The 23575-nt window shown below is 38.2% G+C and overlaps 1 protein-coding gene across 5 annotated transcripts in view; it reads left to right on the top strand.

Annotated features, from left to right (window-relative positions):
- Window positions 1–23575, top strand: part of LOC149940789 (latrophilin Cirl-like) — a 214644-nt gene that overhangs the window by 44650 nt on the left and 146419 nt on the right. For all 5 annotated transcript variants that reach the window (XM_090180120.1, XM_090180119.1, XM_090180121.1 and 2 more), the window contains exon 2: window positions 17429–17536. In XM_090180120.1, the coding sequence (XP_090036246.1) occupies window positions 17452–17536 (85 nt within the window). In that variant the 5' untranslated portion in view covers window positions 17429–17451. The remainder of the gene's footprint in view (window positions 1–17428; window positions 17537–23575) is intronic.

Below are 23575 nucleotides of genomic sequence, written 5' to 3'. Positions count from 1 at the left end.
AAGTTGTGAAAAACATTTTTGGTTGCCATGGCAAAACGAAAGCCCATTCTTGTCCACCCTTTTAGGGATTTTCAAGTTACACGAAGGTCTACTTACCACCCGAGTTTGAACCAAATCGGAGATAAACACCTCGGGTAGTATCCTTGTTAGTGAAAAAGGAAATTATTTTGGATTTCTGTTATTTCTTTTTGGGAAATTTTTAGCCCGTCTTACTTATCGAGCTACCAAAGAGGATTTTACCATAAGTATTGGAAATAACGCTCTTTTGTGCCTAATAAAAGGAGGCGAAAAGCTCGTTCGGAAAAGCTGGTGATATCATTCTTTCTTCCTTCTCTCGTTCTCTCCGGTTGTACGCGGATGAGAAAACGGTCTCTTGATGTATGTATTGGCGAGATATCGCGGCGGGCCAGCAACGGGCCCGTGTTTTTTTTATTTTTATTGGAATAATTTGGTTTTATATTCATAGCAGTCGTAAAAATCCGCGCGTATACTCCTTTATCATTCTTAAGGCTCGTTCCTTCATCCCTGGCAACACATTTTTCCTCCGCTGATCCTCGCTCTTAACTTCTCGCATCGAGAAGTCAGGAATGTAACGGACGCTCTTTCGAGAAGTCGCGCTGCCAAAAAGCGACGCCCACGAGTATGAAAGGAAAAGTGGACGGAGAGGATGACTCTGGGATTATAGCGGAGGATGAAGAAGTACAGCGGCAGGGTGGATGGAGAGAGATCCTTAGCAACCGTTGCTAGGAAAGATATATTCTCGGAGGCTGTACGTGTTTAAAGCGGTATTAGGCGGGCATGTTAAGCTCCCCTCGTTCGGAATATCGCTGATGTTTGTTGCCCTTTAGGAATTTTCTCGAGTGAGAATGTTATAGAAAGGGCGTATAGGTGATGGGGGAGTAAGGGACTCGAGCTTACCTTTAAACAGCGTTGTCGCGGGGAGGGGGGGGGGTAATACGGGGAGAGCGCGTTAACGTTGTGTCGTCGACTATTCCCATGAACCCCCCCTCGTCATGTAACGAATAGCGAACTTGAAAGCCTCCGCGGAATGAAGTGGCGGCGGCAGTGAGCGCTCGAGCGCGTCTTTTAATGGCTTTGCGAGTCGCGAATCGCGAAACCTCAGGAACGGGGGATTTGCAGCGCCTAACAAGCGGACTTGATGCGTCTGATGCACCCTTTACACAATGCCGCGACGGACGCCGACGGGATAGCGACGGAATGGTAGATTATTAATTATAATAAGGCGAACTCTCTCGGAATCCCTTCGTTAATGACGAAATGAATGATAAATATTTGTTCGCTAGGGGGCGTTAGCGCGCTCTTTGCCCCATCATTCCCCCCCATCCCCCCTTCCGAAGCTACGCGCCCTTGTATTCCGTTTTGATTGGTTTTAAAGTATGAACTCTTCGGACTAACCTGGTGCCAGCGCCCTTTAGTCTCGCGTGTTTCAAAGCGGATTTGGGCATCCATGTGCACTTTGGTGCCTAGAGATAAGGAATTTAACGCGTTCCGAAGGTTATCGCATGTTGAAAGACACTTACGAGACTTAATATCCAGGTTTGGAGTGTACGTAGCTTCGCCTAAAGCTTATTATTAATTTCAGTTTCACTTCCTCGAATACGAAACGAAAACTTAAAATTTCATTTACTTGATTTATATTGTCCTTTATTACTTCGCAATTTTAACGAGAGTTTCGGAATAAAATCAACAAACGAAATTTAGGATATTAAGATTTTGAATTAATTTATTATTAATTCGAGCCAAAAATGTAAACAAAATCTGTTTTCGCAAAGTGCAAAATTATATTTAGCACTCGGGGCAAAATGAGTTTCTGACTGCTGTTTTCGGCCATTTTGGATCCATTCCCTACCACATAAAATTAAATGTTGATTGTATAAACCCGAGTACGTTCCTCGTTTCAATTGGTCACGGTAATATCTATCATTTCACTTGGCCGTGATTTTGGTATTCATAAAACGCTTAACATTCATTACAAACGCTTTATTCGAAAACTATTTCAATTGATAGAACTCTTTGCAATTGGATTTCCCTTCGCCTTTTTTTGGTGCCGACTGGCTCCATCAGCGTCAGCTTCCACGTCCGTCGATCCATCCAGCAGTCATAATGAGATTTTAATAAAATTCCGACGGTTCGATTTCCGGGGAAGGCGCAGCCGACGCCGAGTCCATTTTCTCCCCATTTATTCCCATTGGCTTTTTTAGCACCCTTAATTACCTCATCCGAAAGCTTTTTACATATTTTATAGACTCCGGGGGGCTTTCCTCGCTGGCTCTTCCAACTGCCTGCCTGCCTGGCCCGCTCTGCCCTGCCGTGGCTGGCTGCAGTCTCCCCATTTCTCATTCCGAGAGACTCCTCGTCGATATCCATATAATTGAAAGCTTGTAAGACGGAATGGCTCTGTTTGGCGAAGGAATTAGGGAGAGGAGAGACCGACAAGAGCGCTCGGAGCGGCCAAAACGGGCTCTAACAGGGTCAGAGTCATTAGCAATAAACTTGGGACCCTTTTTTTCTGCGCCGTGATAATTTCATTTTGCCTTTTCTATCTCGGCCCTTCATCTTCCCAAAACGAGCTTGCAAAGTCAACCGACTCGAAGCCCGCGCGCGTGCCTTTTATACCTTGTACCTCCCTCCCTTCCACCCTCCAACCATCTTCCATATATTTACGTTATTGATTGGTTCGATTCCCTCAGAAATGAGAAGTCGCGTTATATACCGCGTATCTGAATTGGAACCACTTTTACTGGCGTTTGTATCGAGAGTTTTGTGCGTGTGTACGTTGGATATAGTGTGTGATGGTGTAGGTTGGTATTAAGGCTTGGAAAGTTTTATTTAACCATTAATTTTAATTATGCTCTTTTACTTCCAATATGTGATAATCGATCAATTGGGAACTATTTTGTATTATAGGAAAAATACATTTAACTTCTGATTTTAGTATTAGTAATAACATAAGTGACATAATAACAATAAGTATGACAATTAACGAGATTTACAACCAAACTGATTTTCATAGTTATTGCGTAATCAAGATTTTTTCTCAGCACAGAGCCCTCTAGTGTCTAAAATATGCGAGACTTTCGCTAAGCCGAAATATCTGGTTTCTACGCGCCACGAGCTCATGTTTTATTTATAACGCATGATTCGCAGGCAAAGCCAAAGCGCCTCGCGACTCCAGAACGTGCTCTCCGATATTAGGCTTTAATTTTTATCAAAACGGTACGTCGCGAGTCCAAGTCACAGCTTGAAGAGAGTATCAGTGCCGCAAAAAGTTCGGTTAGAAAATTAGCATTTAAGCAATAGGAAGTGCCATACTTATTGTTATTATGTTACTAATTTAATTTAAATAGAATTTACACTGTTGAGGCGACTTTCAGCGTCGCTTAGAAATCCATTTACGAATATAGTCATGGCTACTATTAATAATATTTGGTTTATTTATGCTATTTACTTCACTTAAAAATTTCACTCAAATTCAATATTTTGAAATGCGTTTAATACCAAAATAGGCTAATTACCTAAAAGTTAATTAAAAATTAACTATTACACTCGGGTCATAATTTCTAAATTTATTAAGAATGGAACCTTGTAATTTTTATAATTTCATACGACAGTCTCTAAATACCCACGAAAATGCGAATTTTGAAACCATAGAGTGTACTTTCATAAGCCAGCCTTCTCAAAAGTAGATTCGCCTGAGAGATTAGACCCTTAGCGCCGTCGATGTAAGGGCTGATAGAGACGTAACGCATCTATACTGTAAGAACTTTTTTGCCCAAGAAGAGAAAATTTGCAAGTTTATTTATGCAAATATTATTCTGGCAAAATCTTTTTCGTGTCGGGGAGCAAAAACTTGTCGACTCCACTATCAAGTCCCGGCAGCAGACAGACTTTTTTCCTTCTCCATCTTCAATTTTTATCTGCTCCCCCCCCCCCTTTCAACTTCCACCTCCCCCCCTCTTTGTTTTAGCAAGAACGAATTTTTCCAGCGTCGAGCGAGGAGTTAATAGAAATTACCATGCAAAGCTTCGGAAATGTTTTGAGCTCTTTTTATTTTTTTTATTTTCGCGCGAAAAGTGGGGAGGATGGCAGCAAAAACATTTGGGCGGAATTAACGGAGGTTTAGGCTAATCTCTTATGCTAATTAAGTATAATTTCGGTGGGGTGGGGTGGGGGTGACTGAGAAAGGAGACTGACGTGGGGGCTTAATACCCCTCGTTTCGTACGCCAGGCGAATTGACGGTTGGGTTCGACGCCAGAATGTGGGTACAGTCTGCGCCGACAGACGTGTTAGTCACTGACCGCTCTGTTTCGGTAACAATAAAAAGCATGTCGTATTTAGGGCGCTCCAATGTTTCCGTCCCCTCCTCCCTTTTCCCAAATACGCGCGGCATTAACGATTAATTAAATTTAGACACGCTCCTGAATAATTAATTGGATTTAAATTCCGTTTTGGTTTTATTATTTTCAAAGCTTCGCTACGAATGGAACTGATTGCTATTTACCGGAGCAAGGTGGCCGTAGTTTAATTGGGATTATGTTCCAAATGTAGGTGGTTTTTTTTCGTGGTTACAAGAACTTTTAGTTTTAATTGATGTTAATAGATCGGTTTTAAGCTAATCCACGCACTAACTATAGAGCAGGATTGCCACGGGTCAGGGAAATAAAGGGAAAAGTCGGGGTATTTGAAAATTGGCTTTAAAAGTTTCCAAATACAATTCTATCTTCAAAATTTTTTTAAGATAATCTTGCTGTAGTTCTGTGACAAATTCCATTATTATTATTTAATTCCTTAAGGGAAAAGTCGGGGAATTCGAAAATTTCGCGACAACCCACCCTGTATAGAAGTTCTTTAAATAAAGGCAACTTAGAGAAGACACTTGACACTTAAAGTCTTAGATATAAAAAGTTTTATCTTCGATTAGATTTTCGATTACGAAAAGATTCGTCCAAACATAAGAAAACAAGTAGGAAACGTACTTTTTGGCAAGTTTTCTCTATGTGGGAATGGGGACGGTATTTGCTCTTGTTAGGTAACGTTTTGTTTGAGTGAATTTTGCTGTTCTTCCTAATGGCTTTTTATATAAAAGGCACCCGGCGTCGTCGCGTGTTTGTGTGTCTTTGGCAAAGTAGCTGGATTAATCTCTTTTTAAGACCATCGTCCCGGCTCAGTCCCCGATGTATCCTAGACGGAGTGCTGGGGAGCCAGAAGCTTTCGATAAATGTAACTAGAATCGCGACTTACACGGCGGACAGGGTCTCTGGCAAAAATAAGACATTATAGGGATAAAAGAAAATAAAGCTATCCTGGCTATACGGTAAACCGTTTATACGGGCTCGCTCGCTTTCTTTTTGTCGCGTAGAGGAGAGCCACCTATAGCCTCGGGCGGTGCCTCCCCCCCCCCCGCCTTTCTTTCTGGGGTCCACCTAGATTTGGCCTCTTCAGATTGAGGTGGCGGGTGAAAGGCTCTAGGGGTCGCGACATTTGGGGACTCCGGAAATTGTACTCGGCGGTTGGCTGCCACGCCGACAGAGTGCGACCCGCGGAAAAGCGCCCTTGTTTGACATCTCTCTTCTTCTTCTTCCAAGCTCTTCAAAATCGCGCCTCTTCTTTTTACCTGTAATCCTGTATCAGACATCAAAGTCCGTCTTCCGACATCGAGTATTTTACGGAATTGAAAACCTTAAATTTTAGGAAAGATTCATTTTTCCCCCCAATTTTTATATTTTTATACTCGAAATCAACATGGTTTGTAGAGGTTAACGGTAATAGTAAGTGTAGGGAGCTGTTGGCTCGTGTGGCATTAAACCCGGTTACCTGAATTATAGGCAATAAAAGTCGATAGATTTAAGAATATTTATTAACATTTAGGTGGTTCTTATCATGTTGGTACTGTTTTCAAAAAAAATATCGTTTGAAAAGGTATGATACAATGGGACATTGTAGAAGCTGTGTCCTTAATCGTTTCATGCTTGAAAATTAAATTTGAAATTAACGCAAACACGAGAAGCTCACAAAAATTCAGCTGCATATGCCTCTGTAAAACAAAGTTTTATTTTTAGTTTCATTTCTTTCGGTTTTAACGTTATGTACGATATTTAAACAAAATTCGATTTTGGTACTTGAAAATTATGATTTTTTTTATTACCTATACTTTGTTAGTTTCAGAAAATAGAGGGAAACTTTCCGAGCTCCCTACATTCGACCCATCCGCAGAACTCAACGAAAAATCGCTTTCTGATTTCCTTCTAAAAATTAAAAATAAATTTGCACATAAACCAAAAAAACAAGGGTACATCGGGATAAAATGGGAAAGTTTCGAAAGAGTCTCTCCCCCGCGAGGCGGCGCTGTTCCTTTTTGCTCGGTCTGCCCCCCCCCCCCCTTTATTCAAATGTTTCTTTCCTCTCGTGGCTCCCTCTTTTTGGCTTGGTTATTATCGAAAGCTCTTTTGCATTTTATCCACAGGATGGATGGAGCTTTGCCGAAGCTAGATCCCTTTCTTCACCAGCCAAGCTAAAAAGAAAGTTAAAATGACCACCCATCTCCCGGTTTCTTGCAGATTTCGCCCACTTCGGTATAGTAGCATCCTTCGATACTGCGAATAAAAGTTTTTATAACAGATGCTCTGTGTGCTAAAGTTTATGCGAGCTCTGCCTCACTAAAAAGAGGAAAACGTTATTCCGAAATTCGACTTTATAGGATTTGTAGCTCTATTTTATACTAGCTTTTATATTGAGTGTTTCTTTTCGGCTTCACTTTTGAGCAGAGAGGAGGCCAAGTTTAACAAAAAATTAGGGTGGTATAACATTGTTTAATATATTCTTGGTTCCAACATTTATATTTAGGGAGAATGACAGTTGTAAGGATCCGTGGGTACCACGATTTAGTTTTATCCCTTCCATGGAGAGACAGGGGAGTACCGAAGGAGTCGAATTAGAGGGGGGAAGCTTTAAATTTGTTAACTCTAAATATTTCGTTTTTTTTCTTGATAAACTTCTTTACGAAACATTTTCCCAACCTGAGGGCTCTCCCTAAGTCGGTGGCATAGCTAGGGGCCCATTCAAAATTAGGAACATATACTAATTTAAATAAGGACTAAAAGACAACGATATTTATAAAGTGCACAAGAACAGATTTTATTTAAAAAGATAAATTTTATATCCCGACTAGTTTCGGTGCGATAATGATGCCGAAAATAGTCGGGTTGTAACATTTTTATCTTTTCAAATAAAATCTGTTCTTGTGCACTTTTTAAATATCGTTTGTCTTTTAGTCCTTATTTAAATAGTAAATTTGTTCAAGTCGCTATTCAAATATTAAATAGGGCAATACTTTTGAAAAGTACAAAAAAAAATGCTTATTAACTACGTGAAATACGTAATTTTAATTGTCTGTCACTGAATCCACTGATTTGCGGAAAATTAACAACTCTATTTTTAGGAGAATGACGGTGTTGAGACAATTTTTAACGGAACTCCCAATCCCCCTCGTGGTCCCTTTGCCATAAAAAAAAAACAAATCAGTCCGGCATCTGATTGGTTACCAGAAACTGACCCTGGTGACTGGTTTTCTCCCTCCTCGTGAATATTCGACCGAGCATGTCTCAACGTAGTCATAAAAGGCTTCAAAAGTCGCTTGACGACTTAGGCCTAAGGTGGTGCCTTGGGTATTAGCCTAGCTGATTATTTGATTTATTATTTCTCCCGAAGCATTTATTAAATACGCTCTTAAATGCCCTGCTCGAGAAATTTTCAATTTTCAGCAAAAATTCGTACCCGTAGAATTCCAACTATTTTCGTAAGGGAGACATTTAGCTTTATTCGGGAATTGTTTAGTTATGCAAAATGAATAGACTTTTGTTAGGCGGTCCCCTTTTTGAATAGAATATTAATGTGTATACACGTATTGCGTTGATTCAAATCCCCATCGTCTCATCTCTATCTGGACCGTCATAATGCCGCTTTTGTTCCTTGCTCTCTGTTTACGACCAAATCATTTAAGTTTCGTTTTGCATGCGGAAAGAGACACCAAATAATCCAATTAAAATATTATTCCGCCACAAAAGAAATTAATTTAGCTTGACGGTTGTGTTTAAGTTCAGTCTGAGAATCTACCAGAGGAGCGTTTCGGTTGCGACTAATAAAATTTCGACAGTTGTGTCGAAATTCCAGGTGACGAAGTTGTATGAATGTTTTATTTGGCCCAGAAACACCGTACGCTACACCATGAACTTATTTAACCCATTCAATATTCAACTATCATTTTCCTATGGTCCCGCTCTTTAAAGGAGGAGCTACACACGATTGACGTGCTTTCTTAAGAAAACAAACTTACTTACTGTGGCATACTTACTATAGTTAGTTCTTTTAAAATACGTTAACGATTAACTTGGCGAAATTTTAAACGCTTAAAATTGTCAATGAGAACCACGACCTTAGCGTTTCCCCTTAAATATTCATTGTTGAAGTAAAATCAATTATTTTCAAATGCCAATATTTATTTATTTTATTTATTTATTTATTTATTTTTTATTTAATTTGTATCACACACTTTAAGGTAACAAATGATTATTTTTTAGTTTATAAAATTACACAGTTTGATCCCTCCTAAATAAGCATTGCTTGTCTCTAGGAGGGGTTTATCACATTATTACTCTAATTGATAAGATTTATTGATAATATTAACAGAAAGCGAATTAACACTTAAATCTTGCAACTAAACTAAGGGTCAGAAAACGTGTAAAGTTTATCTAAAATCAATTCCTTACGATTAGGATTAAAAAATGCAGGGTGACCACACTTCCTATAATTTGTCAATTTTTACTATATTTCAATATATTTTTCGTACTACGCACTTTTCTTTCAATATAGTTTTAAAATTTCGATAGAAGGCGCTCTAAAACAGCCAACGTTTTATTAAAGCACTAATTTCATTGTCTTTTACTTCTGACTTGTGTTTTAAAATGAGAGTAGAATATTATGCATACTTAAATACATTTAGTAGTGTTATATTGTTGGTTCTGGCATATGGCTGGTAACAATGATCGCGCGAAATTTGAATGCTATGTACATAAAGCTAGAATTTTCCCGTGAACCTGCCGTGTGGTTGGCAGCCATTTTGTGTTATTACGTATCTAACATTTAGTTGGCGGCCATTTCGTTTTTTTCTTTCTTACCTAGTCTAGGGCTGGCGGCCATTTTGATTTCTGACTTTAGACTAAATGCCATTTATCGGTAGCAATGGAAAAATAACATTAATGCTAAAAATATATAGCGTTATGGAAATTATAATTATTTCATTACATTTATGGTGTGTACTTGAGAATCAATTAAGGTATTCGAAATAATATATGAAAAAAGCATTAGTTGAAATATGGAAATCCGAAAAATGTATATGGGATAATAATTAACTATTAATTAGGTTACTTTATTTTGTGTATAAGGAACAAGTATAAATTACTTACATTAGGTTCTTGATCAATAAAAATATCCAGGTACCTAACGCCTGAAAATAAATAAATATATTATTTATAATGCATAAGTCTTTTTTTGTATTTATATTATCAAGAAACCCAAAATAGAAAACCAACACTTATATTAACGCTTGTTAAATATTACTAGTTAAAATATTAAGACAAAAAGTATTAAACAAATAAAAATTTCATGAAATATACTGGTACATTACATAAATCTGTAAATCTTACAAAAGTTCCAAACTTAATTAAGATGCATTAATTTTAATTAATATATTTTACTTACAAATATTATGAATATATTTAATCATAGACGAGCAACTTTGCTAGACGAAAATCAATGTAACGGTGACTAAAATAACTTCAATAAAAAATCAATTGAGTTAGCAACATTGTAAAAACTAAATAAAAATATTAAACATTTAATTATACTAACTCTATTAAAATCATCGCCTGAAAAATAATTAATTTAATAAATAACTAGAAAATGCCTTCAGTTAACCGAAAAATAAAACTAACAGAAAAAAATAATAGTAATAAATTGTTATCAACAAATGTATAAATATTTAAATCATCATAAATGGAAGAGGAAATATTTTTAAAGGGTTTAAATAAAGACAAATATTCTTGTACTAACCTAAGAACAATACGAAGATTTCAACGCAGACATTAGCTTCGAGAGAGCTCCGAGAGAGTACCTTTCACGACAGAGAGCAATAAACAGAAAGAGCTTATTTATGACCCTAAGTCAACTTTCTATTATAATACCCTATCTAGCTACTTTCATCTTTGGATACACTTTCTACACCTCGCAACCGAAAAATAAGAATACACTTGAGAATATATGACGCACATTGAAAGAGCTCTCAATACTTTTAAAGTTTAAACGGGTTTTTTTATTGTTAAATTCCGAAAGATCATCCCTAAAAACACTTTCGATACCAAATGTATGGAATTAATTTGACAAGTCTTGTCAAATTATGGTAAAATCTCTAAATAAGTAGACTTTTTTTTTAAGTTAACGTCTGCTTTGAAATCTTAGTATTGTTCTCAGGTTAGTACAAGAATATTTGTCTTTATTTAAAACCTTGAAACATATTTAGTCTTCCATTTATGATAATTTAAATATTTTTACACATTTTATATATTAATTTAAAAAATTGCATGTGTTTAGAAACTTCAAATCCGGTTTAACGAATTTGTAAAAAGTAAATTGTTGTTCAGTTTAATTTTACTATATATGATATTGATAATAATTTATTACTATTTATTTTACTGCTAGTTTTATTTTTCTGTTAACTGAAGGCATTTTCTAGTTATTTAATAAATAATTTTTCGGGCGTTTATTTTAATCTTTAATTCTTTACGTTTATCAATTGTTCCCATTGAGTAGTATGCTACCCAACTCATTGAATGTCTAATATTACTTATTACCTTGTAAACAAAGTTCTCGAATAAAATCCATTCAAAGGTTTATAACTTGTTTCTATTGCGCATTAGCTACTGTGCGAATGGGGGGTAAAAAAAATTAGAACTCTAGAAAGTGTAGCAGGGTTGCCAGGTTTCAAAAAATTCTACTTGGCCATCAACCGAATGCTAGACACGTCAGAAAAGAAATTTTCATCAAGTCTAAAGTCGGAAAACAAAATGGCTACCAACCCTAGACTAGGTAAGAAAAAATCAAAATGGCCGCTAACTAAATGTTAGATATGTAATAAAACAAAATGGCTGCCAACCACAGCACAGGTTCACGGGAAAATACAATCTTTATGTAGCATTCAAATTTCGCGTGATGGTTACTAATTTGCTGCTAGAACTCATTTATCTAGTCACAAAGTTTGTGATGTTTACATATTAAATGTAATATCACTTTATTAAAATTATTTCTATAATTTAAATTTGTTGAACATCCTTATAATTTCCTATATTTACCTAAATATTACTCCTATAATTTCCTATAAAATGACTATAAATTTCCTATTTTTCCTATAAAAATTTGAGGCTTTTTCGGTAGTCACCATGAAAATGTGGTGATACGCGTTTTGTGGCGCTTAACCTCCCTCAATAACACCAGAAGCGGTTCAAATTAAACCTAGAAGTCCATAAAGGCCACCAAGTACGTGACCGCGCTAAAATACTGGCCATTCGCGGCGGATTTTGTGATCTTCAAATTCCTCCTCTCTGCATGGGCCGTCTTCATTTAAAGGTTCTGAATCGGAAAAGAGGTCTCGACCGTACGTACTATCCTATATTCTCTCTCTCGAGAGAGATGGGGTTAAATTGGGACGCTATCTTCAACCGTAAGCATTTTCGTTGTGGCTATTTGAAACGAGGGTCGACTCAGCGTTTTCTGGGTCATTTGTAGCAGATCGTGCTGTCTCAAATTAATCGCGATACCAACTCTTCCTCCCTTTAGGAATCCTTCCACTTTCTCCTCTCTTCAACCTGTTGAGAACATTCCTAGGCAACTTCTGAATCCTCTAAACCCCATTTTAGCCGGGCCCTTTTAAGTACAACCCCCTCCCCCTACCTGCCTCATCTGCCATTTTGAATCGTTGCTCTTAATACTAAAAGGCCACATATTCATCTCGATAAAGGTATAGAGAGAATCGCCTCCTCCGAGATCATTACGTCGACTGGCGGAATCAAGACCGCGTATATACCGTTGTTCCTTCTCCGCTCTTAAATTGAAATAGCCCTATAATTTACAATGTTTACAATCATTTTAACTTTGCATCGGCGCGAATGGGCAAGCGCTGTATTAAAAGATATATACGGGTATCATTTCCAGCCCCCCTCCGTCCACTACGCTATTTCGTTCATTTTTTATAACCCCCCCCCCCCTCTCAATTCCTTTACTCTTTATTCTTATACTTAAGAAGATAGTAAACGCTTACTCGGGCAAACCAGTTTCGTTGGCGCCCCTCGCGGTTAAAATAAGAAGCATTTTTATATCTCGCTGAGAGAGACTGAGTGGATTCTTCGGTATGCGTATTTTTTTCCGTACCTGTATGCGTGATAAGAAAAGAACTTTTCTAAATTAGTCGTTTCACTCGGCTTACATGCGTGGCGGGAATCGTGTGCTGGGGAAAAAATGTCTCTGTATGAGAACTTCGACGCGGAATAGAAAAAGGGGAGGCGGTAAATGCGAGTCCGTGCATTTCTTCTTATATTTATCAAACTCGTTTTTTGCCGTACGTTCTGTTATGCATGACATAACGCGAATTTCCCTCTCTCTCCGAAACCCCTTCAATCGTTACATTCACTGCCGCAGCGTATAATCAAGCGTAGACGACTTGTATTATATTTCTATTAAGAATGGGTAATGTATCGTCTTTCTAGCGGCTATCGTAGGCGGATTTTCTTTCTTACGTACGTGTTTTGTATACGCTTCCTTTTATTTACGCCGTATCTTTTGTAATTCGAAAAGTATTCCAGAATTTAGTTTTATTATCGCTCGAAGTCGTTTTTCAGAAACGAAACTATTTTAATTTAAATCGTAACGGGCCGTTTCCTAAAAATTATCGCCCTGCCTCCAAACTTCATTCCCTTTAAATTTTAAACGATTATCTCACGACTTTTTTTCGTTCGGTCATGTATACCGCTAGATGGGGCGGTCAGTGGCCGAGGCCCGACCGAGGCTTAAGAAAAAAAAATGACTGGAAAGCAATAAGGGTTGAAAATTTCGTGTTGCGCAACACACCCTCGCGAGAACACGTTAGACCCGCGAAACAATGAAGTAAGTAAAAAAAAATACCCGCATCCTTTTCGATATCTCGTATTTTTTGCACGCGTTTATTTTTCGATTTAGTTTACGTATATAAAAAAATCTATATCTGGCCGACTGGAAATCGTGTGCGAAACATTCTTTAACTTTAACGCCTCGCGTTTTGGTACCGAGCTTCGCCGGCTGATATAAGCGTTCACGAAATTGCCATTAAAATATTGGATTTTGTGATAAACGATTCTATTATGAAAATACTTTTTTTTTAAAAAAGGCCTTTCATTATCGCGTGTAGCGAAGAACAAAAAAATCCATTTCGGTCGTGGTTTTAATTGCTACCGGGTAATGGAGAGGAGTCCCTAGAGTAAACAGATTTTTTAACGCGTAATTCCAATCATGGGAGTAGGGTGTATAGTGTTATGGGAAATATCTGGGGATGGGCTTTAGGCTTCCGGTTTCATTACTTTGAACGCCGAATATTCACGAGTTTTGTGAGGCGAAGAACATTAATATTCGCGCCGTGTAGATAAGAACAGGACGCGAGAAGTTAAATACCCTTTCGCGGTACCAGGCATTATGCTGCAGCCCTTTTTCGCGCGTGGTTTTCCTAGGTGTTTACTTAAAGTAAACAGGAAGTCAAATTTGTTTTTCATTTTACGTTGTTCGCGATTAATTCCGAAACTGTTCGCAAATCTAGATAAGAGCACGCGCTGTTATTGTCAACACCTGAATATTAATTGCTTTATTAACGTGATTTTAAAATGATTTGACTGATTATTACCAAAAGTCTATAATATTATTCTACAAGTTTGTCAATTTGGGGAATATTTTACTGAGAACTAGAAACTGACAAGGAGACGACCCGAGGTGTTACACACCGATTTTGTTCAAACTCGGGGGATTGGTAGACCTTCGTGTAACTTGAAAAATCCTAAAGGGAATTTATTCAATGGGCAACGGTATTACTATGGCAACGAAAAATGTTTTGACAACATAAAATGGAAATTTTCCTATTGAAAATAACATGGGATTTGGACCGATTCCAAGTGAAAGATTTTAAAAAATTGAAAAGTTTTAAAATACCAAAATTATAAAAAAAATTAAAAATTGTCGAAAGAAATCAAAATTGATCACATTTTGATCAATTTGAACCAAATGGGTGAAAATGAACCGATATGGCCTAAATAGGAAAAATTTCAATTTTATGTTGTCAAAAACATTTTTCGTTGCCATGGCAAAACCCTTACCCATTGAATAAATTCCCTTTAGGATTTTTCAAGTTACATGAAGGTCTACCAATTCCCCGAGTTTGAACAAAATCGGTGTGTAACACCTCGGGTCATCACAAGAAGAAAATATGCCTCTAGCGAGGCGCCGTCAAAGGCTACGTGTGACGCGTTAGCAAGCTAACGCAAAACTGCTACGAAGCCCACAATGCACTCTGTCTTGTGAATAGCTCTCAGTAAAACTTTTGCATGTGAATAATAGGAAGTGTCAAACTTATGTAATAATATTTGACACTTATTACGTATACGTAAGTACTTCGTCCATTGCCAAATTACCTTGTCTTTTTCCAAATTACTGGCTCACATTTTGAGTTAAATCCGTAACTTTTCTATTTATTTCGTAAAACATTTCGGCTGACAACTGGAGAACCGTAGAGATGGAATCTAATTTTTTTCATCGAACGAAAGCAACAACATTTTTCACCCTTTCTCCGGCCCCTCTGTGTTCGACCATTTTTTCTTCCCATATATTTCCTCGCGTTTCCCCATCTATATCTCCCCCCTGCGTATCATATTATCCGCTGGAAGGAGTCGGATGAGAAATCATCGATGCGTTCACTCCGAGTTTGAGGTCACATTTTTTCAACGGCGATATTTATATTTAAGAGGCAGAAAAAGAGTACGCTTGTTGAATCTTTCTAGCCCTCTTTTTTGGCTCCCCCACCCCTCGACTGCGTTCGATACGCCACTACAGCCCTCTAGTATCGGCGATCGATACTGACGATTCTCGTATATATATAAGGTGCAGCTTCCGTCAGTAGAATGTCGAAGAGAGGAAGGAGGTGGAAGCGGTTTTAATATTCCAAAGTTGTTCGATCCGGGAGCCCCCTGGCGAAGGATCAGCTCCAGAATGATTTTTCTTCCGCCCTCTATTTCCGCCGTTCTCTCTTCTTCTTCTCAGCCGTTCTTTCTCCGACAAAAGTCTCGTTTTATTGTTACGCGCGTCGATGGCTTTTATATTGATACAATGGCGGAAGGGGCATTAGGGAAATATTCTCTCACTTTCGCCAATGGAAAAATTTTAAAGAGACCAAGGTTGTGTTGGAAATTTATTTTCGAGATGTCGTGCCTTTTTTATTTTTAAATGAAATTAACGATATGTTAAGAAGGTTTTAAATTGTAATTTGGAAGTTGGTTTAGATCTTTGGATTTGTTGGACTATAATAATTAGTGCCAACTTGGAGCAACAAACACAGCACCCCACACAAGAATTCAACCCTTCCAAAGTCGTGAATTTTCTTGCGTACATTTTTCATTGGTTAGACGCATTAACGCCTGCTGGCGTCGGAAGGGGAAAATTCAGAAATTGTCTTCCCCTTTTCCGTAAAACGTTCAGCTTAAAGACTCGTCCAATGAAATTTGTACACAACTCTGCGTTAGCGTGTTTAAAGGCTAGCTGCGTTCTCCTTGTGTGTGTTGCTCTTATAGGTGCTACTAAGAATAAATTTTGTTACCAATAATATGGGAAGATGTTGACTGTAAACCCCATCCCAGCGAAATTTAGTCCGTTTTAAAATTTTCGTGGCACGCCATCCAGGTTTACGTTTTGTGATTAAAATTCAAAATAACTTTTGATACGACGCACGCGAGGATGCTAACAGAGTCTAACGCTATGCGTATTCTTAAATACCTGACGTGTAGATGAAAATATAAGTGTAATGTTAAACACGGATAGAATTTCTTCCGAGTGTGACAGTTATGTTAAGAAAACGAAAACAATTCTCCGGTGTGAAGTGCAATACTGGAACAGGGTTGCCACACGTCAGGGAATAGTCAGGGAATTTAAAAACGGGCCTAGAAAGTCAGGGAAATGTCAAGTATTTTAAAGAATGTGTTAAAATTTAGGGAAAAGTCAGGGAATTCCATTTTATCTTGGCACTTTTTGAAGGTAATTTTACTCTATATCTATGACAAATTATATGATTATCATTTATTTCCTTGAAAGTTTAACTAATATTTTCAACATTGCAATAACCTTTTTACTGAAATATAAGTCCATTTAAATTTATAAACTTCTGATATCTTAAAAATTCGGGGAAAATCTCTTATAATGGTCAGGGAATTTGAATCTCAAAATTTGAGGCAACCCTGTGGAATATAAATTCCAACTTGAATTAATTAGTATCCAACTTGGAAGAGTTAATTAACCATTTAAGTAAATGAAGCGGACATTCGAATAGGCAGACTATACAATACCGATTGTAATTTGAGAAACCACCTTTCATAATCGAGACTGGACGAGACGAGAGGGGGACAGGCCGGGTCAGCCAATGAAGTCCATTTCCTCTATTATCCCCGGAAAGCATTTTCCAAGATCGGTAGACACTCCAAAAGAGCGAGAAGGGTCTTTTGTTTCTACCTTTTGGAGGGGAGGGGGTGGGCGCGTGGCGCGAGACAAATGAGAAAGTCCTTTTTGCAGTTCATTTGTTGCAGCGGCTCTATCGTTTGGATCTATTGGCTTTCCCCTTGGCCTCACGCGCTCTCCTAAATGCCCGCTAATGGCTTCCGTCGAAAAACGGGCATCGATTTTTTGCAATGGCTAAACGGACCTTAAATCATCAACGGGAGAAAAATCCTGATAGAAACGACCGGGGCTCGTCTAAGGACTAGGAGAGGCCCCTTCTCGGGTCATTTCATTTTGGGACTCGTCGAGTGGACTACGACGGAATATAATATCCGAACCCTCGAGGGGGACTCTTCGCGAATAGTAGCTCACCCTGGCGGTTGTTCTCGGCGCTGAAAATCGCCGCTCACAATTTTGACCCCTTTCTTTATATCGTTCACGATTTTCAACGGGCCGATTCTAATCGGCGAACCGCGAGAGCTTATTTTAGAATTATCTCGCTTTATACCGTGCGTGGAAATAACCCGGCTATACTATTTATTGTTTTAACGATTGTTTTGTTCTGTTTTGTTATTTTGGTAGTGCTCACGCTCTGGTTTCACGATATGAACAGATTCAGATGGATTAGGCCGCTCTGGGCTCTTCTGATGGTCTTCTGCGGGACGCCCAACTCCGTTGCTCCCATCTCCGGTGAGTACCCGATCTTTCTTTTTTGTAAGAGTATGGATTAGGTACTATTTTTGAAAGGGTTTACTGGTTCAACGTAACCGTTGTTTGTTGTTTGTATTTGATCCATATTTCGTGAGGGGAATTATTGAAAACAGGATGTGTTAAGTCAAAGGCGTGTCGTTATTTTGATGGTAATTGTTGATAATATTTAAGATTGTTAGGGTCATTTCACTATTCTCGCAGTTTTTCTTGGCTCCTGTTTATTTAAAATTTAATTATACACTGGGTTCTGTTACGTAATTAACTGAAATTTATTATTGAAGTTACGGAAAACTGGCCAATTTAAGTACACAATTGTTTATAAAATTTGTAATTTTACTAAATACACAGTTGACAAAGAATCTAGCTATAGACTCGAAACCTATAGTTCCAACATCACGGGATTTATTAATTAGTATAATGTCAAATTTTATTAAATTATTTCTGAAAGTCATGAGGTTTCCGTAACTTCAATAGTAAATTCGTAAATTTACTCTTCATGACCAAAATTAGTTGGTATAATTTTATATTATACTATTATATTTTAAAAATGTAATATTATTTTATTAATCAAATATATTAATAGTATTGTAAAGAAAATATTTTTCTAAAAATTACCCATGTTTCTATTTGTAATATGAATGATATATTAGTGATATATTATTTCGTAGCGCTGTTTCAGTGAATTTAAAAATAGCCTCGGTACCATCTGTCGATTTCGACACTTAGTAGCCCGACAAGCTCTGTCGTGTAATTGCCGCGGCAGTTTTTCAATTCTCGTTAATTACGGCGATGTCTTTTTAATGTAAATGTCCTTACTTTCGCTTTATACGTTTTTCACACTTAACTCGGTCCTCGGGACCATTAGCCACGCCTATACCTTACAAAACCGTAAAACCCGGCCATCGAACTTGAAGTGGCATTACAAATTCTTTTTCCGTCGATCAAATAACAATTTACGTCGGGGTCAAACGATTAAGCGCTTGTATATTTAATTTTATTTAATATGTTTAGTACTTTGATCCCTTTCTTGAGAAACGCGGCATCTGTTAGTTTGCACATACCTGTTATTAAAAAGTAATAGTATCGAGTTAATACTTTTCGAGAATGTATCAACTAATACCAGAAGTAAATGAACCGAAGTTACCGAAATAGCGGTCAGAATCAGAGGGCGTTTTCCTTATGGAAATGATGAGAAAATCGAGTCAAATTAAAGCTAATTTCCATCCCCGTCTTTTGACGTGATAAATTTCACTTGAGAATTGTTGATATAACTATTTCTGTGTATAAAAAATGGTTTCATAAAAATAACGTTTTTTCGCAAAATTTCTAATTCGAGGTAAAAATGTAACTTCATAAGGAAAACGACTCCAACATGGGGAGTATAGCAGTCTGATAACTTCGGTTTATTTACTTTTGCTAATACCATCTCTTTTACACGGCTAAAGGGGGAAAGATTACACGAGGAAAGGCAGAGGGGCGTGGTTTTTCTTCCAGGAATCACAAGGGTAACATTATCTTTTATCCTGAATATGTTCTTATATTATCATACAATAAATCTCACTATTTAAATTATAATCATCTAAAGCAAGTAAAAATGGCATTGGTTTTATCTAATGTAGAAATTTCAATTAAGCTATTACTGACACCATATTCTTCAACGCCCTTAAATTCAGCAACAACGTTACAAGTACATCTCGTATGAATAAAAGAAACGCTATCGACCCATTTTGAAAATTCAGTATATAAATATAAAACCATATAAGAATGTATCAATATATGAAACAGTTCTGTTTTTTCCCTTTGAAACATATATACGTTGTATGAAATTTCTTAAGGAATAAATAACTTTGTTTGAAAAACTCTGGGCTCCATGGTTATATATCCAACGCAGCTGGCGCCCCCTTTATTTTAAGATTGGATGAGCTCCCGGAAGTACCACCGGAAAAAAAAGAGCAAAAAATGGCTGCTAGAATGAAAAAGAAAACGGCTACAAAAAATGGCTGCGAGGAGATAGAAAAAAAAGCGTTAGATACGAGAGAGAGAGAGAGAGAGCGCTCTCTTAAATATCACGGTACCCTCGAGAAGGCTTAAACGATAGCGAATTAAACGAGAAAAACTAGTAGCGGAAAAAAGGCTTAGAGAGGAGAGGGTTATATCTAAAGAGAAGAAATTCAAAGCCCAATTTGCTAACTCAATCAACGCGGCCAGTCCCGAGCGGCCGAGCGTTTTGCCGTCGCCGAAAGTATAGACGCGAAGATAATAGCTTTATTCCCCGGTGCTTAATAAAAATAGCCCCATTTTGCCCTAATAACTTCATCGGCGAACGCCACCAGCCGAGAAGTAAAAATCCTTCGTAATTTTTGGCTAAGCCTTACAATCTCTTTCTCGCTCTCTTTCCGGTCGTAGAACGAAATCTCGCTTCGTTCTGTATTGTTTTTCTCGCGGAAGAAAACACGACCCATTATTCTGTCCTTAAGAAGCGAAGGGATGTTAGTTTGCGGGATTATGCTCTATTGGCTTAATACTTTTCTCTATTTCTTCGGAGCTTCGCTCTTTTTTGGCACCCGGCGAAGTTTTCACGCTTCTTTTGCCCAGACACTCGCTGCCGCCTTGTCTCTTACGATTAATTCCGATTGCGGTTTCGTTGTTTTTCTAGTTTTCCGTAATCTCGTTGTTTTATCGCGGCACTTTTGCGGTCCGCTCTTTGTTATTCGAATGCTTTTCCAAGTACCATTTGCTTTTTAGTTTGACGTCGGCTATTTTGTCTATAGTGGCTATTACCCTGTGGGATAATTAAAACGTAGGCTAAAAAAAACCGCGAGACTTATTACTAAATAGGTGCTACCAGAAGCTTATAATATCTTTAACGAGAGAAGTGTCCTTTGCAGGTTCGAAGCGTATTCCGAATTTGCGAGGTTGGCAAATTTACGAAGTCTATTACTACTGTTAAAGATGTAAAATATACAAATTATACGGGACCCGTTACTAAGCCACCGATATCGCTTAAAATAACTTTTTTTAAATTGTCATTGAAAGTCACTTTTTAAAAAATTGTTCACTATTTATCACATTCTCAAATTATTGCGTTTACCAACTTGTCTTTAAAAAAATTTTCTAAACTATTTTCAAAATTAACTGAAATGAACCGTAGATTTAGCGAAAAAAATTATATTTTTAAAAAATCCCCCCAGTTACTAATTCTGTAGCTTGTTCATTTTGGCGCTGCAGCTGCGCTTGGAAGGAGCCCGAGCACCTGAATAGAGTAGTGTCAGTGCTACATACCGCAACGTCACCCATGCTTTTTCCTATAGAGAAAAAAACGTGCCTAAAATGGCGGCCATGGCCAAAGCTACGAGGTGATACTACTCTATTAGTCTGCTTGTATGTTTTCGAGCGGCAAAGCCTAATAAAAGCTTTGTTTTTTGTCATTTTTTAGTCTCCTTTAAAAAATTGTAACTTAAATCACAATTTTGCTATGTGACACGGCGAAAAGCCTAATTTACATACTATTTCATAAGTAAAATATTGTTTATCAGTATTAGATATCGGTTATCAGTATCAAATTATGACGATCTTCACCCTGCTATTTTTGCTGCCCAAACCTTTTTGAAATGCGTAGAAACATTAGCAAGATATGTAGATAAACACTTCACTTGTAAGAGACTCTATATTCTTCTGGCGCTAGCTACGTTGAAATTTTTTCGATCTAGTTGAGTTCGCAGGGCCACGCTACTTAAAACATTGCAAATTGTTAATTTTATATTTTCCAAACTTAGCTGTTTGCTAGACGGTTTAGGAAGAAAGATAGACCAAAATGATAAGATAGAATTCTAGAAGTGATAAACATTAATCACGGGGAAGAACATTTTTATTCATTATATATGAGAGTTATATGATAAAATCTTGAAGCATTTTTAGTTTTTCCTCGCCTAGTTCTTTGAAATCGGTCCAGCAAAGCCCTCTTTACTCGCTATCTCCATGCCTACATTTTTCAAAGATAAATTTTGTAGAAAGTTCCTAGACTCTAAAGCGCGCAATAAGTAGATAGTAAAAAAAGTGTCGCGAGATGAGAGGGTGATCTGGCGAGAGAAAGAGGATGAAGAAACGGAGGACATTTATTTCCGGCTCGCTCAATTTCCCCCTTAATCTCGATCCTGGCCTCGCGGTATACGGCTAAGTGTCCTTAATAATCTCGGTTCCTCAACCAAGAGCAAAAATACTTTCGGTCTTCTTTGCTCTTCGCGCGCCGCACTCTCTCTTCCTTCCGTCCGACAAAATTCTGATTAACTCCGTCCGTAGACGAGCGAGAAAAGGAGGACCCTGCGCGGGGAAATCGGTGACGAAAATAAGAATAAATTGCTTTTCTTGTACGACTAGCTTCCGATTCGCCGTCGCCCCCCGCCGCCGCCCCCTCTGGGAAAAATAAAACGGAATAATCCCGCTCCTTTTTGTAAAGATCTTGCTTTTCCTCCCCTTTACTCACCATATTCTACACTCTAGCGTTTCCCGAGCTTCGTATAGATCTCTCCTTCGACGTACCCCGCGATGGTAACGCTTGAGGATGCGATTTGGAGATATAAAGTTTTCAAACTCGGCGTTCGCCGTCGCTTCGTAGCGTATGTATGTCCTGGCAGGTGGGAAGACAGGGTTGATACGATTATGAAGTTGCCGTAATCTCCGGGCCCGGGGGTGTTCGCTTTTAAGGACTGGATCAGTGGCTCCCCACTCTTTATAGAGGTGTCCCCTCCCTGTCAATTTTGATGAGAAGCTAAATGAGTGCAATCGAATTTGGTGTCCCCCTCCGCCCCGTCAAGCCAGCGCGTCCCTACGGAGTTTATTGGCGGCCAACTTCGCCGCCGTGTATATAATGAATAGCTTGGTTTTAATCTTCATCCACTTAGATGGCAGGCGGCGCGTCTGAACCGTTATTTTTCTTAGTAGAATACCTTGAAATATGGAAGGTAATAAAGAATGATAATATTATTCCTCGCCGTTATTTTTTCCCTTTCTCCGTGGCCTTTTATTATTACGCTTTCAATTAAATTAGTCTGCGGCGTAATCGAAAAGTCTGGAAAAGTTTTGGGCCGAGTTTTTGCGGAGGGCAATCTTTTTGCCGCATCGCCACCTCCATTAGTTTCGTCACCTTTTTAGCGCCATCCAGAGGGAATTAGTATTAAAAGCCTCTTCGCCTTTTTCCCTCGCCGACTTTCTCTCGTTTCGTTTCGAGCTTTAATTGAATTTTTGGCCCAAAACGTTTTTCGCACTCGCGCTCGTTTTCTGTTTCGGTCTCCCGCATCGCTCTTCATTCTATCTTTTTGCCTCGGAAGTCGATCGCATCTGCTGAAGAGATTTCAATTCTTCCCTTCCGGAAATCGGACGGTCCTCCACATCCTCGCCCCCTCCCCAAAAAAGGTGGGTATTCGGCGAGACATTAAAATTAAAAGAAAATTTATAATAGGATTTATTGCTCGGGACAGGACAGGGGACAGGAAGAGTATTTGGGTCATGAATGTAATGAATATTTCCGCGCCGGTGAAAATTCGTAGACTCCAATCTCGACATTTCACGGTATGCGTTTTCATTGAAATCGCTTTTTCTGGGAGGCCAGTTTGGCGTTGTTTTCCATGGCTGTCCGGCTTTCGTGGCTGAACTACAAAATTTTTATTTCTTATTTGAACTTCACTATTTCGGATAATTTCCAGTCCAAGGTTGGCTCTTATAAATCTTTGGCGCGAGATTTACAAGATGCTTGGTAGAAATTATCTCTGTTACGTTTAAACAAGGACGTATTCAGGGTTGGCATGTGGGAAAAACTGGTAAAAACCGGGTAAAATGGAAAAAACTCTTTTCATGCTAAATTTATCATTGATATATATATTAAGTGACTAATTTGGTCATTGCAAATAGGAGAGATGGAAAAAAAAGCCAGAAGAAGAGTGAATAGAATAGAAGAATATGCTGCTTTTATTATTTATTTTTTGTGGAATTTTGCCACTAGAGGTGGAAAAACCATGGAAG

This window comes from Leiobunum rupestre, chromosome 6, assembly GCF_980474605.1.
Source record: "Leiobunum rupestre chromosome 6, qqLeiRupe1.1.hap1, whole genome shotgun sequence".
Classification (NCBI taxonomy): Eukaryota; Metazoa; Arthropoda; class Arachnida; order Opiliones; family Sclerosomatidae; genus Leiobunum; species Leiobunum rupestre.
The sequence above is the reverse complement of the archived record's forward strand: the minus strand, read 5'-3'. Positions and strand labels throughout refer to the sequence as shown.